This window comes from Carlito syrichta, unplaced genomic scaffold (genome assembly GCF_000164805.1).
Source record: "Carlito syrichta isolate Samal-C Ts95f unplaced genomic scaffold, Tarsius_syrichta-2.0.1 Scaffold305878, whole genome shotgun sequence".
In the NCBI taxonomy this organism is placed as follows: Eukaryota; Metazoa; Chordata; class Mammalia; order Primates; family Tarsiidae; genus Carlito; species Carlito syrichta.
The window spans coordinates 66,610-86,222 of NW_007249974.1; the positions used below are offsets into that span (position 1 = coordinate 66,610).

General features: G+C 37.5%; 1 protein-coding gene across 1 annotated transcript in view; it reads right to left on the minus strand.

Annotated features, from left to right (window-relative positions):
* Window positions 1-19,613, minus strand: part of KPNA3 (karyopherin subunit alpha 3) — a 46,406-nt gene that overhangs the window by 10,155 nt on the left and 16,638 nt on the right. Inside the window, exons 6-9 of the mRNA XM_021714930.1 lie at window positions 18,501-18,586; window positions 15,765-15,851; window positions 15,233-15,402; window positions 12,995-13,039 (exon numbers count right to left, since the gene is read on the minus strand). Coding sequence (XP_021570605.1) covers window positions 12,995-13,039; window positions 15,233-15,402; window positions 15,765-15,851; window positions 18,501-18,586 — 388 coding nt within the window. The remainder of the gene's footprint in view (window positions 1-12,994; window positions 13,040-15,232; window positions 15,403-15,764; window positions 15,852-18,500; window positions 18,587-19,613) is intronic.

Here is a 19,613-nt window from a genome sequence, read left to right on the forward strand (position 1 = left end):
TGTCCCAGGGCTGTGCAAAATAGACTTAGAGAAGAGGACAGCGGAATCTACTTTAGGGACAGAGACTGTAGAGTCCACAAAGCCCTCTCTGAACATTTACAGAACAATCTGCTGATTTCTTAACTAGAGTATAAGCTTCATTCATCTATCAGATGACTGGGAAACTTTAGCAAAAGCACTGATAATGAACATTTAATATATTTCATTATAGGTCAAGGACTAACGCAAACGTGGGGATAAGAGTGGAAGAATAATTTATAAACATTATATGTTCTAGGAAAATAGAAATATTGCAACTTTAAAAACTGGAAGACAGAGCTGAGCGTAGGAGCTGAGTTCGTCTGTCACCCTACTCTGGCAGTGAGGAACCTCCCTGTTGGAGGTGTCTGAAAATGCTGTGTGTATGCACAAAGCCTGGCTACTACCTGATTTAGCAGTAATAGGTAACAAGATTTACCCAGAAACCAAAGTCTGAGAGCATAACACCCAAAATGTGCAGGCTGGAACTGAAAATAACTCATCATACCAAGAACCAGGAAAATCTCAACTCAAAAGAGACAGTCAAAAGATGCTAATACTGAAATGACATGGATACTGGATTTATCTAACAAGGACTTGACAAGAATTTTGAAGTATTATAAAAATGTATCAGTGAACAATTACAAACACATTGGAAACAAATTAAAAATGGGAGGACTCAGGAAAAAAAGGAGACATAATAAAAGGGGGGGAAAAAATCAATGAACCCAAAGATAGATTAACAGAAATCATCTGATCTAAATAACAAAAAAAAAAAATTAAAGAGGAATGAACAAAGCCTTGGAAACTTGTAGCACAATTACAATAGATCTAACATTTGTGTTATCAGAGTCCCTACAAGGAGAGGTAGTTGGAGAACATATTTGGAGAAGTAATGGTGGAAAATGTCCCAAATTAGGCAAAAGACATAAATCTACAGATTCAAAAATGGAAAGATGAGGTGGGAGGCGAGAATAAAATCACGCATCATTGCACAGGTCATAGATGAGAGTCAAAAAATACCACTTAACATTGTTAAAACAGTAAAAAAGAAAAGGACATTAAAAAGGTATAAGAATGAAGGTAACCACTAGAACAAAAATACAAACACCTTCCCAATACCAAAAGAATTTTTTTTCTTTTGAAAATAGAGATGGGGGTCTTGCTATGTTGCCCAGTATAGTCTTAAACTCCTGGACTCAAGCAATTTGCCTTGGCTTCCCCAAGTGTGTGAGCCACTGTGTCCAGCTTCCAAAAGAAAAAAAAGTTTTTTAAAGCCAGGCAAGCCGGGCTCGGTGGCTCAGTTTGTAATCCCACGCTTTGGGAGGCTGAGGTGAGTGGATTGCCTGAGACTGCGGGTTCGAGACCTGCCTGGGCAACTTGGCGAGACCTCATCTCTACAATAAATAAAAAAATCAGCCGGGCATGGTAGCGCATGCCTGTAATTCCGGCTACTTGGAAGGCTGAGGCAGAAGGATCGCCGGAGCCCAGCAGGTCGAGGCTGCAGTGGCCGGGAGCGGCCACTGCACTCCAGTCTGGGCGACAGAGTGAGATTCCAACTCAAAAAAATAATAATAATAAAGCCAGGCAAATTTAGCAATGAGAGATCCAAAAGAAACTTTAAAAAGTATACTAAGCTCGGTGGCTCAGCCTGTAATCCCACGCCTTTGGGAGGCTGAGGTGAGTGGATTGCCTGAGCCTGCGGGTTCGAGACCCGCCTGGGCAACTTGGCGAGACCTCATCTCTACAATAAATCAAAAATTAGCTGGGCATGGTAGTGCGTGCCTGTAGTTCCATCTACTTGGAAGGCTGAGGTGGAAGGATCGCTGGAGCCCAGCAGGTCGAGACTGCAGTGGCAGGGAGTGGCCACTGCACTCCAGTCTGGGTGACAGAGTGAGAATCGAACTCAAAAAAAAAAAAAGTATACTAAGCAGAGAATAAAACACACAGAAATTATGATACAAAATAATATGTCAGTTGAAATCAATGATATCAACCTATGTGAATGAGCTTAACTCGTTTATAAACAGAAAAAGATTTTCAAACTGGCTTTCAAAACCCAAGAGACACACCTAAAACAAAGTAATTTGGAAAGGCTAAAAATAAAGGGATGAGCAAAGGTATGCCAAATAAATGATTTAAAAAAAAAAGCAACGATTGCAATCCTGTTAAAAGACCACTTTATAAAGTTAAATCCCATAATTAAATGAAAACATAAGAGTTGTAAACATCTATCCACCAAATAACCCTGCAATTATTATGATAAAGCAGAGAATCAAAAGATACAAGAAAACTATATATAGAAACATACTAATAATAGAAAACTTTAACACACTATTGTCAGTTTGAGGAAGGTCAAGTAGATTAAAAAATATAGCTCTTATTAATATATATTGAACCTTTTTTTTTTTTTTTGAGTCAGAGTCTCACTCCATTGCCCAGGCTGGAATGCAGTGGCACACTCATGGCCACCCCAGAGTTGACCTGCTGGGCTCTGGGGCTGCTCTGCTATCCTTCTGCCTCAGCCTTCCAAGTAGCTAGAACTACATGTATGTGCTACCATGCCCGGCTAATTTTTTATTTATTGTGGAGACGAGGTCTCACCAAGTTGCCCAGGCTAGTCTTGAATTCCCGGGCTCAGGCAATCAATCCACTTGCCTCATCCTCCCAAAGGGGTAGGATTACAGGCTGAGCCACCGAGCCCGCCCTAATATATATTGAACTTTATACCCTGATAATATCAGCAAATTATGTAAGTCAGAAATATTACAAATATAGCACAAGGCAATAAAACTACATTTTCTTTCCCTCAAGATCTCTTTAATATAAATACCAAAAGAATTCTTTTTCTTTTTAAAATAGAGATGGGGGTCTTTACTATATTAAACAGATCTTGGGGGAAAGGAAAAATACCCAAAAAATTTACAAAATTTCTAAAAAAAGTTATAATGAACACACTACATATCAGTGTCTGTATTATTTACTTAAAACAATGATCAAAGGAAAATTCAAATATAAAAAAATTAGTCAGATGTGGGGGTGCATACCCATACCTGACTAATTCCCAGGTAGTCCCAGCTACTTGGGAGGCTAAGGCAGAAGGACTACCTGTGCCCAGGAGTTGGATGCTGTAGTGAGCTGTGATCGTGCCAATGCACTCCAGCCTGGGCAGCAGAGTGAGACTCCTACTCAAAAAAACAAAGAAAAATTCATAGCCTTAAAAATTTATGTGAATTTTTCCAAACCCATAGAATGTACAAGAATGAGTGAAGCATAACGTAAAACAGACTGATCATGATGTGTCAATGAAAATTACAAAAGTAACGAAGAACAGAAAAATTACATATCTCATTAACAAATACTGTTTTTTAAAAAAATATTACAATAGAAAAAGTCACAGTTAATTAGAAAAAGGGGGGAAAGGGATCATAAATACACAAAATGAGAAATGACACTGAAGCAATAAATTAAAGCTAATAATAATAATATAAAGCCTACTCAGCATACTTACATGCAACTAAAGTTAAAAATCTAGATGCAGGCCAGGCGCAGCGGCTCACATCTATAATCCCAGAACTTTGGGAGGCCGAGGTGAAAGGACTGCCTGAGCCCACGGGTTCAAGACCAGCCTGGGCAACTTGGTGAAACCTCATCTCTACAATAAATCAAAAAATTAGCTGGGCATGGTGGTGCATGCCTATAGTTCCAGTTACTTGGAAGGCTGAGGCAGAAGGATCGCCTGAGCCCAGCAGGTTAAGCCTGTGGTGGCCATAAGTGTGCCACTGCACTCCAGTCTAGGCAACAGAGAGAGACTCTGACTCAAAAAAAAAAAAACCTAGATGCAATGAATTATTTCCTAGGACACCAGTTAATAAAAACTGACCTCAGTAGAGATAGAGAGTTTAAACAAGCCAATGTCCACAGCAAAGATAGAGAAAATTATCAAGGAACTAATTGCATAAAAAAGTACCAAGACCCAAAAGGATTCAACTGGGAAAATACAGTATTAAATATCCAAAGATAAGGCAGACTAAATGCTGTATAAACTGTTACACAGCACAGAAAATGAAGGAAACAACATTAATACCTAAACTTTAATACAGCAATAAAAGTATAAATTAATACCTAATAAATTATAATTATTTATAATTAGTACCACTATCAACTAATTGCATTAGCATAATTATTAATAATTACAGGAGTTAATATGTACTTAATATACATCATTAAGACCTAATACTGCACAAAAACTAAATTTCAGACCAATTATCACTAATGTGAATACTGAATCAAAAATTCAAAACAGAATATTACAGGATCACATACAATGTTGAGAAAATAATACACAATGACTAAGTGAGGATTATTTAAGGAATGCAAGGATGGTTCAATTTTAGGGCTATTAATCTATTTGCATATTTAAGGAGGAATATAATAGGATTATCTCCACAAACACTGAAAAATTCATTACTGGCTGGGCTCGATGGCTCAGCCTGTAATCCCAGCACTTTGGGAGGCCAAGGGGAGTAGATTGTCTGAGTCCCAGGGTTCTAGACCAGCCCAGGGAACTTGGCAAGATCTCATCTTTACAATAAATTGAAAAAAAAAAAATTAGTCAGGCACCGTAGCGTGTGCCTGTATTTCCGGCTACTTGGAAGGCTAAGGTGGAAGGATCACCAGAGGCCAGCAGGTTGACACTGGGGTGGCTTTGAGTGTGCCAATGCACTTCAGCCTGGGCGACAAGAGTAAGACTTCAACTCAAAACAACAACAAAAAATTCATCACCCATTCTTGATAAACACTCAAAAAACACATTTATGATTATTTCTTTAACATAAAATATCTGTTGCTCGAACAAACTCTAGATACAACAAAAGACTGATGAATTTGATTATATTTTTAAAAGTTCACACAGCAAAACGTATCACAAAGATAAACGAATAAAGCATTTGAAATATGTATCACAAATAAAGAGCTAATATCCTTATATAAGAACTTTTACTGAAAAAAAAGACAAAAAACATAATAGAAATGAACTGTCCATTTGCAAAGATATAAATAAAAATGGTTCTTAAATAAATAAAATAACATTCAACTTCACTAGTAAGTGAAGTGCAAATTAAAACTCATACGGTTTCTCACCTAACAGACAAACAAAAATTTAAAATGCGGTAACACTCTATTGGCAAGGATACAGAGAAGTCACTTTTGTATGCTGCAGCTGGGAAGGCAAAATGGTACAACCCCAACAGCAGGGAATTTGGCAGTATGTAACAAAATTACAAATGTATTTACTCTTTAATTCTGCAATCCCACTTTGAGGAATTTACCCTGAAAATATACCTCCCCAGGACTGGCAACTTGGCGAGACCTCATCTCTACAATAAATCAAAAATTAGCTGGGTGTGGTAGCGCACGCCTATAGTTCCGGCTACTAGGATAGCAGGAACCCAGCAGGTCAACACTGGGGTGGTCATGAGTATGCCACTGCACTCCAACCTGGGCAACGAGTGAGACTTCAACTCAAAAAAAAAAAAAAAAAAAAAGAAAGAAAATATACCTCCACCTAATATGAAAATGTACAATATTCACTGGTATATTAATTGTCCTTGCAAAACTCAGGAAATAGCCTAAATGCATATTAATAACTCCATGCTTAAATAAACCATGTCCTGTGCAGACTGACAGGCTACCTTGCCCTGTGATGTTTTGGGAGACTATTAAATGAAAGATTACTTTGTTTTCATTACATTACCCCAAATATTAGTAGAAAACCACTTGTTTCCTAACAAATATACAGACACTTAAAATAATAAAATATTTGAGGATTCTAGACTGAAATCAATCAACGGTTTTCAGTGGGGTCTCCATGACAATATCTCAAAGGCTGGTAAAGGAAGGTAAGCTAGAGCTAGAACTAGATCTTAGGCCCCCTGAAACGGAAGACACGTGTAGTATCTCTCTTTTTATTTTAAGAGATAGGGTCTTACTATCTCTTACTATGTTGCCCAGCTGGAGTGCAGTGGTGGTATCCCAGCTCACTGCAGTCTTGATGTCCTGGGCTCAGGAGATCCTTCTGCCTCAGTCTCCCAAACAACTGAGACTACAGGTGTACGCCACTACACTCAGCTAATTTTTGTTTTTGTAGAGACAAGGTCTTGCTATGCTGCCCAGGCTGGTCTCAAACTCCTAGGCTCAAGAAATTCTTCCGCCTCGGTCTCCCAGAGTGCTGGGATTATAGGTGTGAGTCACCATGCCTGGCCCCACTCCAGTTTCTAAGACTGCTTTCTTTATCTTCACCAAGCTACCAGCTGCTAAATGTATTTGATGCTTGTAATTTTTTTTAAAATTATTTTTTGGTACACCATTCCTGGAGGTACTACAATACCAGGCTGATGCATGGAGTAGACAGAGCAAGCTCCTGTTCCATCTCCTATTACTAAAAATTCATTTACTATATTATCCTCAGATAGAGGACATATCAGATATTAAACTGGTAAGAACAAATACTAGCTGGGTGCATTGGTTCATGCCTATAATTCTAGCACTTTGGGAGGCAAGAGGACTGCCTGAGTCCAAGGGTCTGAGACCAGCCTGGGCAGCTCATCTCTACAATAAATAAAAAAATTAGCCAGGTGTGGTGGTATGTGCCTATAGCTCCAGGTACTTGGAAGGCTGAGGCGGAAAGATTGCCTGAGCCCGGCAGGTCAAGGCTGAGGTGGCTGTGTGTGTGAACTGCATTCCAGCCTGGGTGACAGAGTAAGACTCCAACTCAAAAAAAGAAAAAAAAAGAATATTACACATGATTAATCATGTGCCAAGAAAGTCTTCAGCAATCCTGACTGACACAAATTATTTTTCTCTATTTGTGTCTGCTTTTCACTGCTAAAAAGCTTTAAAGCTTTTTTACCTCAGCAATATTTCAGATGCTTGTACACTGTCAGAAAGCTGATCTCTAGACACACACAACAGGTGAGACACACACATTATGTATATATATACATGTGTGCATGCATGCTCTAGACTGGTGACTCTACAAGGTTAATGTTTTAAACTAACAATCTTCTTGAAAGCTTGTATTATGTGAGTAAAAGCAAAGTTTCCTAGCACTCAAAAGTCTTAAACTAAGGATATGCTCAGCTGTAAGAGCTCCATTCATTTTTTTGTCACCTCCACTAAATATGCTAACAAATAATGTCCTGTTTAGGCAACATTACTGAAGACTGCTATTAATAAGTATAGCATTTCCTATAAGATTAGATGTCTATGGAATATTCATGGAATATTAACTTCACACAGGCTTCAGAGACAACTAGAGTTGAACCAAGTAACAATTATATACTTAGACTTAATCCTTGTATAAAATAAGGGGTAACTGGGTGCTCAAATCCTGCACATTATAAAGAAGGGACTGGTCCTAGATCAATCAGCTTCTGCCATATAATGTCTGAGCCCTCGGAGTATCTTGCCTGATAATATCTTTATATATCTGACACCCTGGGCTGTCAGATAGCTTATGCTAACAATATGATTGATGATCAAACACCTCTTTTTGTGTCCCTGGGGCCCTGGACCATGCTGAAGGTGAGTAACTAAGGTCAGCTGTGTGAGCAATTCATGTCATGTGACTGACCCCCCAACAAAGGCTCAGGAGCTCACCTAGCTGACAATTCTCCATACATGTTGTCACACATCATTGCTGGAAGAACTAAGTGCTGTCTATATAACTCCACTGGGATAGGACTACTGGAAATTTGTACTTAGTTTCTTCTAAACCCTACTCTTTTGTGTTTGTTGATTTTAATCTGTATCCTTTTGCTGTAATAACCTATTAGCAAGAGTATTACCGTTTTTCTTAGTTCTTAAGTCCTAGCCCGTCATCAAACCTAAAGGTGGTCTTGGGGACCCTTGACATACTTACTACCACCTGTTACCAACAATCAAGTCTCAGCACATAATCAATCTTCTACAACTGATTAATTTTATTTGTACTAGCAGTAAAATAAGCTAGATTTGCATCACTTTGATCATCAACATTGTCTAGGTATCTCCAGCTATGGATGAACAGCTTCAAAAAAGGTAAGAAAATCAAATGCTACAAAATGATTCCAACTGAAATTAACTTTAAGGAGAACAGTAACTAGAAAGCAAATGAACACAAACTGACCTAATCAGTCCAGATTTCTTCTCTAGTCCTCAGGGTCAACATTTAGTTTTGCTTCTAATGCCACATAGGCATATTAAAGTTCAAAACAGCCAGGCTCAGTGGCTCAGCCTGTAATCCCGCGCTTTGGGAGGCTGAGGTGAGTGGATTGCCTGAGTCCGCGGGTTCGAGACCCACCTGGGCAACTTGGCGAGACCTCATCTCTACAAAAAATCAAAAAATCAGCCGGGCATGGTAGTGCGTGCCTGTAATTCTGGCTACTCGGAAGGCTGAGGCGGAAGGATCACTGGAGCCCAGCAGGTCAAGGCTGCAGTGGCCAGGACCGGCCACTGCACTCCAGTCTAGGTGACAGAGTGAGACTCCAACTCAAAAAAATAAATAAATAAAGCTCAAAACAACCTGTCTCCAGCATGCTTCTCTAACATTCTAACTAGCTTCTTCTCTAGCATCCTCACTAGTCATCACCTCATAAATTCTTAGCTCATTCCTTTACATCTCCCCTGCTGCACTCTTATTTTCTGTTGTGCCTTATCCTAAAATCCAAGTTAGAAAGCTGGGTATTATCTTTGACTCTTTTCTCTCACCACCCACAGCAAACCCTGCAAAATTAACATCTAAGCATTTCTCAAGTCCCCACTTTCCTTTTAATTCTTAGTGTTTCAGCTCTAGTACTGGCCCTAATTTTCTCTCATCCCTGCCACAAAACTATCACCAATGTGCCTTCCTAGCTCAGTCTCCCCTAAAATCTACACTCCACTCAAGCAGTTTGAACTATCAACCCAAAATAAAAATTTGGACATTCATGCTCTAGCTCCTTATCAGTTACATAAAAAGGATATGTAATTCCTCTTTTTTTTTTTTTTGAGTTGGAGTCCCACTCTGTTGCCCAGGCTGGAGTGCAGTGGTACACTCATGGCTACTGCAGCCTCAGCTTGCTGGGCTCAAGCGATCCTTCTGCCAGCCTTCCAGGAAGCTAGAACCACAGGCACACGTCACCACGTCCAGCTAATTTTTTTTTAAAATTTATTCTAGAGATGAGGTCTTGCCAAATTGCCCAGGCTGGTCTCGAACCAGTGGGCTCAAGCAATCCTCTCACCTCGGCCTCCCAAAGTGCTGGGATTATAGATGTGAGTCGGGATATGTGATTCCTAATGTGGTATCCAAGACCCTGTATGATCTAGAACCTGCTAAGTCTCTGCCTTAGTTTCCCCTTCTCTTTGTTTCATAGTTTATGATTTCATCACACTGCTTTAAAAAACTCTTTTGTTGGTTCTTCTTCCCTTGCAATCACTGATCAAATGCAGGGAATTCCTTAGAATTAAAGTTTTAGCCCTCTTTCTGAGATAGTCTCCCCCAGGTAATCCTGTTCAGTGCCTATTTTTCATATATTTCATCTATCCCTAAATACAGTATTTAGGGATAGATGAAAATAGGCACTGAACAGGATTTCCTGGGGGAGACTATCCCTATATTGCCTTTTGCTTCTTGGAAATAGTGCCACTGAGAAATAAGTTCCAACTTCTACTTACTTTATCTTTTAACCCCCAAAATGTTTCCTCCCTTAACTATTCCTATTATAATTGGTTCCAGTTTATGCCTTCATCAACTTCCTTTTATGATAGCAAAACAGGTCTACCTACATTTAAACTTTCTCCAGTTCAAATCCTCCAAACCTTTTCTAAGTTACCTGTCTGTTACAGATAACTGTATCTGTGTATACATCACTTCTCCATTTAAGTACCACTGCTACTTTCTTCTATTGCCACATTTGTAGAGAATGAAGATGGAGGTAACGATAATATCAACCACACAAGATTTTTGTAAGGATTAAATGGGTTAACATATGAAAAGTGCCTGGCACATCTTTAAACCCCTAATAAATGCTAACTTTACCAAGTTTCAACTTCCTTATTTGTCAAATAGGAGAATAAAACTTATCTTAGAAGGGTACTGGTAAGATAAAAGGAGACAGAGAAAGAGATCCAGCATAGCAAGTTCTTTACAAAAAATTATCCCTTCTACTCTTTTTAAACCTGTTCTTAATAATGAGGTCTTAGAGAGCAGGATTTCTTCTTTATCTTTGAGTGCACAATTCCGGCTTTAAGTAGAACAAACTGTGTTTGCCAAACTTGACTAATATACCCAGTACTCTGTCACTTTAGTACTACTGGCTTTTACAAAAATATTACTAACAGATGGTGGGAGTTTTAATTTTCCTGTAATTAAAACTAGAGCATTCTGGGGAGAAGTCCTGATGTTAACAGCAGATATTCTGCTTATCTCTCTTTTAATCTTAGCTGTCATAAAGTCTGGAACTAAACTTCTGTATGCATTTACTTCTTTCTTTAAGATATTTATTATCTTATATGTCTCTTATTAAGTCACTTTATATCCATTTTTAAAGTACAACAGTATCCAAACATGTTTTTTGCTGAATTTTAATGATGTATTAGGGCTAATATGTCTCAAGCAAAAAAGTTACTTTGGGGCTGGTTGCAGTGGCTCATGCCTGTAATCCTAGCGCTTTGAGAGGAGGGAAGATGGCTTGAGTACAGAAGTTTGAGACCAGCCTGAGCAACAAAGCAAGATCTTGTCTCTACAAAAAACACAAAGCATTAGCTGAACATGGTGGTATGCACCTGTAGTCCCAGATACTAGGAAGGCTAAGGCAGAAAGACTGTCTAACCCCAAGAGGTTAAGGCTGTGATGAGCCATGATCAAAGCACTGTACTCCAGCCTGGGTGACAGAGTGATATTCCAACTCAAAATAAATATATAAATAAAAATATAAATAATGACTTTAGTCACCATTAAAAGATTCCATCCTAAAAGCTAAAAGTCTGAGCTAGAGAAATGCTATTCAATTTTCTTTTAATTTTGAATTTTAAATATGTGGGGTACAATTCAGGGTTAGATATACAAATGTTCATTATGCAGGTACTCTTGTTGATGAGGTGTGTCCCTCCCCTCCCCTGGTAGTTTCCCATTACTGCCAACCCCTTTCTGATAGTATTACGATAGTTGTTTAAGGTCCACTTATGAGTGAGACCATGTGCTACTCGGTTCTTTGCTTCTGTGATAGATCACTCAGTATTATAGCTTCTAAGTCCATCCAAGCTGCTGCAAAGTTCATAATTTTGCCCTTCTTTATGGCTGCATAAGATTCAGTTTTTATATGTGAACTATATTGCTTTGTAAGAAATGCAAGCAAAGACGTATTTTCTTTATCTCAGTGTAAATTATACACAATTCTGGTCAGCGCACAAACACGTATGTATGTAAACAAAGACAAGATTACGAAAACACAAACACACAACAAATCAGAAAGAGATCTCAGTTGGAACAACAGAAGCTAGCTCAATGCTAGTCATTGAAATTTATGTCACTAAATATCAGAGAAACATAAGTTAAAACTACACTGAGATACTACCTAACTCCAGTGAGGATGGCCATCATCAATAATTCAAAAACAACAGATATAGGAGAGGATGCAGGGAAAAGGGAACACTTCTACACTACTGGTGGGAGTGTAAACTAGTACAAACTCTGTGGAAAATAGGGTGGCAATTCCTTAAAAGATCTAAAAATCGACCTCCCATATGGCCCCGAAATCCTCCTACTGGGAATATATCCAGAGGAACTCAAGTCATTCTACAAAAAAGATACCTGCAACATGCATGTTTATTGCAGTACTATTCACAATAGCAAAAACCTACCATGCTGCCCATTAAAAGTAGACTGGATTTTTAAAAATGCAGTACATATACACGATGGAATATCGTGCAGTCATTAAGGACAAAATAATGAACTTCGCAGCAACTTGGATGGATTTAGAGTCTGTAATACCCAGTGATCTATCACAGAAACAAAGATCTGAGTACCACATGTTCTCACTCATAAGCAGACCCTGAACAATTATCACAGTACTGTAAGAAAGGAACTGGCAGTAGTGGGAAACTGCCAGAGGGAATTGGGGGGGAGACGACAGCACATTTTATCACTAAGGGTACCTGATCTCAAACCAGGTGACGTGGAGACCAAAGTGAGGCCCAGACTTTACCTGTACAATGACCACTTGTATACCTAACCCTGAATTATACCCTACATCTTTAAAATAAAAACAAAACACAACAAAACAAAAATGTATCCATTATTTTACTCCATGGAAGAACAACAATTTACCTTGTTGCATTTAGGAAAATTTTTGATTGCCTAAGTAGTATCATATTTGCCAGAACGTTTCACTAAGTCTCATGTAATGAAAAAATCATCTGAAAATGTCTTTGCATTTAAAATTACATATTCTTCAATATTGTAACTAAAAAGGTGGTACATGTGAGGCAGCATAGTTTATGCCAAGTACACAAGATCTGTTGTCAGAAGATCTCAGTTTGAATTGACTCTGACTCTCACTAGCTGCAACATTGGATACATCATTTAACCTCTCCACAAGGCTCAGTTCCTTCTTATTCAGTCAAACGGGAAAGATAACAGCTAGACTACCTACTGCAAGAACCAATGAGATAATAAAAACATGAAGTGCTATATAAAGTATTACCACTTTACAAATATTAATATTTAAAAACACTACTTAAAAATTATATAATTAACTGCACATGTGAAACTTCTCAAAAGTTAGCATTTTGCTGTCTGAATGATTAAGCTATAAACCCAATTTAATCTTAATGCTATTTTTGAAAATGACATAGACATCATGGAAGCTTGATAATTTGATAACATGTATACTGACACTTATTTTAAAACCCTTCCAGTTCCAGCAAAATCTCATATCTAAGCTTCTTCTTTACTTACGTTTATGTCTGTATGGTATATGAGGACACATAAAGCTGGCAAAATCTAAGGAAAGAAGATAAACAATAAGTAACACTAGAGTTAATAACTATGTCTCTGTAGAAATAAACAATTTTGACACAAAAAGCATTAATACGCTTTGCAGGGCAAGAAAGACAATGTTAAATTTGTTTAAATATTTATTAGGAAATGAAATGTTCAATTATCTGTTAGGAAGATGAAAATCTGATAAATTCAATGTGAAAAAACAAAAGCATATTTCAAACATTAAACTGAAATAAGTTAATCAGCTAAAACATGCAAATAAATCTGACAGAGATTAATTTACCTTAAAAGAAAAACATCGGTATGGCTGAGTGCTTTCATTAAAAACAAAACAACCCCCCTCCAAAAAATTTCAATAACCATTATGACATAAAATGGCAAGTGAAAAAAATGGAGATGCAAATATACAGCTACAGTTATTAAAGAAAAGTTACTCTTAAAACTGTCACCATTGTCTCACTTACCTGCTTAAAGTAAAAATATGATTTTATTTAATAAACTACTTAAGCTAAGTTCTTAACTTTAGCTTCAGTCAAGAAAATTCTAACCAGTACAAAGCATAAAGCTTTGTTTGCTGAATCCAGGTCCTAGGAATTTCCTATTAAAATCTGGGAGGGACATCAACAAGGGTATCTGCATATGAACATTTGTATAACTAACCCTTAATTGTACTCATTTTTAAAATTAAAAATTAAAAAAATACCATCTGGGAGGGAGAAAGCAGAGGATAGAGGGAGTCACACTAAATACCTTTGCGTAACAGCAAAAAGTAGCAGGAGCTAGAAAAGATGTCCATTACAAATCTTTGGTATATAGTCAACGGTTCTCTACACAGATGTCTCCAACCCCTGGCCATGGATCTTAGGAACTGGGCAGCAGAGCAGGAGGTGAGCAGCATGCAAGTGACTGAAGCTTCATCTGTATTTACAGCCGCTCTCCATCACTCGCATTACCACCTGAGCTTTGCTTCCTGTCAGATCAGCAGCCCAGCATTAGATTCTCATAGGAGCCAGTACTGTATTGTTAATTACACATGAGAGGAATCAAGGTTGCATACTCTTTATGAGAATCTAATGCCTGATGATCTGAGGTGGAGCTGCGACAGTGATGCTGGCAGAGGAGAAGCCACAAATACAGATTAACATTAGTGAGGACTGACTGCACAGAGACTATAATAAATCAACCGCTTGCAGACTCATATAAAAATAATAATTCCATAAATTATTATTTAATTATGTATTACAATGTAATAATAATCAAGTGCACAATAAATGTAATGTGCTTGAATCATCCCAAAACTACCTCACTGCCCCGTGGAAAACTTTATTCCAGGAAACCAGTCTCTGATGCTGCTCTACACAGACATGTGAATAAAGGTTATGCAGGATTTTTTTAAAACTCAAAATAGTCATGTCCGTTTACATATTAAATGTAAACAGAAAAGCTTATATTTTGGTTTATTAGTAGATTTAACACAAAATATGCAACACTTTTAAAAACATGAATTTTGTCAGAAATCAACTGGACTTAATGCAAACTCACAAGAAGATTTGCACATAAGTACACTAGTTTTATCTGCAGCATCCCTTTTTGTTTTTTAGCGTTGAATCAACAACGCAATGCAGTAATAAAACTTTGAGATTCTTTAGTCCTTTTGTGTTTTTCTGTTTGAAGTTTTCTTTTTTTTGAGTTGGAGAATCACTCTGTTGCCCAGGTTGGAGTGCAGTGGCACACAGGCTCACAGCCATCCCAGCGTCGATCTGCTGGGCTCCAGTGATCCTTCTGCTTCAGACTTCCAAGTAGCTAGAACTACAGGAGTGTGCTACCACACCCGGCTAATTTTTTTCATTTATTGTAGAGACAAGGTCTCGCCAAGTTACCTAGGCTGATCTCCAACCCACGGGTTTAGGCAATTCACTTGCTTTGGCCTCCCAAAGTGCTAGGATTACAGGCTGAGCCACCGAGCCCAGCCCTGAAGTTTTCTTTTTATGAAAACAAGCATTAACATTTAGGTACTGCAAGACACTCAACACTTATTTCACAGGAGTCAGTAATTAAGTATGATATGTTACTTAAATAATCTCATACCTGCAATGAAATCAGTATATATGTCATTTTATTCCCTACACATGAATACCTAAAGTATAAACATAGGGAAAATAAGCCATCTGTCCTTTACAATTCTTCATTTACCTCCTGAACTGTCTCCATAGGCGGTGGGGGATCCTTATTCCTGCAGAGATTGACAATGACCCATGTGACGTTCCGAAGGAAGGTGATGGGAATGGAGGGATTGATGAAGGACAGAAGAGGTTTGACAACTCCCAGTGATATGACATAATCTCTACATTGAGGACCATCACCTACAGAAATGAAAATTGTATTTAAAAAAAAATTACATTCAAGATGAGAAAGTCTGAAATGTATGCAATGGCTCATGTGGGGACACTGATGTTCTATGTTTCCTCACCATTAGTCAAAGGCATCAAGTGTTGTCATTTCCCATATTTTTATTTGGGGAATACAAATTTAACCTATTAATGCTGATAGCAAATTGTATACCCTTTTCAAAGAGGTATCACCTTAAGTAAGTATTTAAGAGGCAAGAAGACAGTCAACCCACATTAAATTCAGAGGAAACATAGTGTGTAATGGCTATGCCAATGTAGGAAAAAAGTTAATTTAGATTCTTAATTGGAGTCTTTCAATCCTAAATGCAACTTACCTATAATGTTTCCCAATGCCCATACTGCTTGTTCACAAACATTTTGATGTGGTGAATGAAGAAGTCTCAGAAAAAGAGGTACTGCATCTGCAATAAAGAAAAACTAATATTTATACTGGCAAATGCCCCAAGTGATATTCCAAAGAGTTTATACAATTTCACTTTAAACAAATCGATACTGTAACTGCCAAATGTGTATGAACGAATGTGGCAAATATCTTTACCCTAAAAATAATCCACTTCAGTATTTTCCCCCTAGTAATATTCAAATAACACAGCAACTGGCAGTATTCAAAGGTTGCTGTTATATCATTAACTAAAAGAAAACAGCAGCATGAAATCTTTCCTGTAACTCATTGGGAAAAAAAAAAAAAAAAAAGAATGCCTACTCCAAACACGTAACTTTAAAATGTAACATTTTAGTCAATGTAAATTCAATTCCTGATATGGGATAAACCAAAGAACTGATTAATATTAGGTCTACCTTATATTTTGAAACAACTTATCATCATAGCCCTTACTCTACATAATTTACACATTACCACCATTACTGGGACAAGCTAGATCACTTTTTTCTTAAATTCCAATCAACTGTGTACCACCTCTAAGAATTTTTGCTATGTCTGTGTATTATTATCTGTATTATTTCCTCAACATTCTTGTTAAAATTAATCCGTTTTAATAGTTTTAAGATATAGCTACATACAATAAAATTTATTTAAGTATATAATTCAATGGTATTTTGTATGTATACAGAGTTGCATAATCATCACCCAGAAAATAAATCTTTAAAAAAATTTATTTTATTTTAATTAATTTATTTTTTTTGAGTTGGAATCTCACTCTATCACCCAGACTGGAGTGCAGTAGCACGCTACCAGCCACCGTAGCCTCGAGCTGCTAGGCTCCGGCAATCCTTCCGCCTCAGCCTTCCAAGTAGCCGAACTATAGGTGCGTGCCACCATACCCGACTAAGAAATTATTTTATTTTATTCTTTTATTTTTATAGTTTCTTTTTCTTTCTTTTTTTAAGTTGGAGTCTCACTCTGTCGCCCAGGCTGGAGTGCAGTGGCACACTGATGGCCACCGCAGCCTTGACCTGCTGGGCTCAGGTGATCCTTCCACCTCAGCCTTCTAAGCAGCTAGAAAGAACCACAGGCAGGTGCCACCACGCCCAGCTAATTTTTTTTTTTTAATTGTAGAGACGTGGTCTCACCATGTTGCTCAGGCTGGTCTTAAACCTCTGAGCTCAGGCAAAGAAATCTTATAAGTCATGACAGTCACTCCCCATTTGTTCCTCTGCTACTTATTCCCCCAGCCCCAGGCAGCCATTACATATTCACGTTCTGTCTTTACAGATTTACCTGTTCTGAGCATTTCATACAAATGAAATCATACTGTATGTTTTTCTGGGTCTGGTTTCTTTCACTTAACATGTTTTTAAGGTTCATCCATGTTGTAGCAGGTATCAGTTCATTCTTTTTTATTACTGAACAGTATTCCATTGCATACCATATATTCACTTAAAAGTTAATGAATATTTGGATTATTTATGAAAACACTGTTGTGAACATTTGTATACAAGTCTTTGTGTGGATGGATATATTTTCGTATCTTTTGGTTTCACCAAAGATTAGAACTGCAGAGTCATATGTTAACTCTATGCTTAACCTTCTGAGAAACTGTTTTCCAAAGAGGCTGTACCATTTTACATTTATACCAGCAACATATGAGGGTTTCAATTCAATCATATTTTTAATTAAATTTATCACTGCTGCCAACAGAAGACTGGTATCATGTACCCAAAGAGAAGATAACCAAGAAATAAATTATGAAAACAAAATAGTTATTAAACTGTACCTCCAACTTCTATTGAAAGCCCCAGTCTAAAATCTGTTTCCTTTTTGCTATAATTAACACTTAACTTGATACGTTCTCCTTGACATTTCTTATTGAAATATCTGAAAAACAACTGAAGGAGAACACAATTCTTACATGATTCAATGTAACTTATTGCTATATCATATACTATTAAAAATCTCCTTGATTACCACCTAAAGTCAGCTAAGTGGCCCATAGTGTGACAAACAATGTACTAGGCCATGTCTAGTCACATCTAGTATTTTTTCAAAGAGCTTGTATCAGACCTAGACAGTAATAGTTATCAGCCCATCTTGAGGTAAGAAAATTATAAGCTATAAGCTAAAAGGCAGAAGCCACTTAGCACTTTGAAGATATCAGAAATAGATATTTAGTATCCTATTTTTAGAGGACAGTCTCCACTCCAAAAGATAAAGCTCTACTCTTTTTTATTTTTTAGAGACAGGGTATCACTCTGTTGTCCAGGTTGGAGTAACCTCAAACTCCTGAGCTCCTGAGTAGCTAGGACTACAGATGTGTGCCACCATGTCTAGATAATTTTTTTTTTATTTCTTGGAGAGGCAAGGTCTTGCTATGTTGCACTGGCTGGTCTTGAATGCCTAGTGACTCTTCCACTTCAGCCTCCCAAAGTGCTGAGATCACAGGTGTGAGCCACTGTGCCTGGCCTCTATGCTTTTGAGTAATCACAATTAAAATTATTTAACGATAGATTAATGGTAGCTATGGAAAAGATGTGAAACATTAAAAGTAATATAAAATTCATCATTTAAAAAATGTTCAGTCTTTACTACAAAACTCCATTTCTTTGCCCTCTAAAAAAATGAGTTGAGAGAGTAAAAAATGTAATTTACTTACTAGACTGTACAACAGCTTGAGTCTGTGCAGAAGTTCCCGATGCTATATTAGTTAATGCCCAAGCAGCTTCAAACTGTAATGAAGGACTGTAAAAAAAAAAAATCCTTTTAGACACATAACTACCACTTATATTTATGAATCTTAGACCTATATGGCTATACTTTACCTTGTCCTTGAATTTCATCTGTTATATCCAGTTGCCTGCTGGCCACCTCTACCTGAAAATCTCACTGGCTCCCAAAGGCAGTTACTATAAATCAGCTTCTTTATGAACACTGATATGGCAACCTTTAGCTGGGCTTACTTCCCTTGACTCTTTCTTTTCCCCAGACACATCTAATTAATAAATTATGTCAATTTAAGCTTTTAACTATTTGTTACATTGATAGAATCCTAATATCACTGTGCTAGTTGAGATCCTGTCATTTCACTTAAATCACTATCATGGCTGCTCTTAAAGTTAGGACCTCATCTGACTCCACTACAACATCTGCTTTACATACTGGAGACACTGCAAGGCTGCTTAATTTTGCTGAAAGGTAAGATTAGTATATTTTGAAATAGTGATGGAAGACCTCACAAAGAAAACAAAAACTGAACTAGCTGTTCAAAGACAGATTTAAAAAGAAAGGTACTGACAGCTGGAAATAAAAAAGTATCATGCATGCAATGATCATGATGTGTATGGATGAAAAGGACTGGATCAAGAGAGCTGAGGCTAACAAGGTAAGTAAAAATATAATTTTGTGTGTGTGTGTGTGTGTGTGTGTGTGTGTTACAGCGGTGGGAGTGGGGAGTGTATCTCAAATCCTAGGCTTCAGAATTTGAATTTATTCTACAGACATACTAAGTATAGGGGGCTATTGAAAATGGGAGTTAAGAAAATAATGTTAGAGTCAACGGCATGCGGAGTGGATAAAAAGATTAAAGGCCGATGATACAGGAGAGACCCGTTAAAAGATATAGGAAATAGTTGTTAAAAGGAAATTACTGACATTAAGTTAGGACAGATAGCTGAAAGAATATAAACTGTCTTAAGCAGAGTACTACAGTAGGTGGGTATAGTCAGTAAAAACCAACGTGAGCCAAAGGTTAGGGAATTTGAAGAAAAGT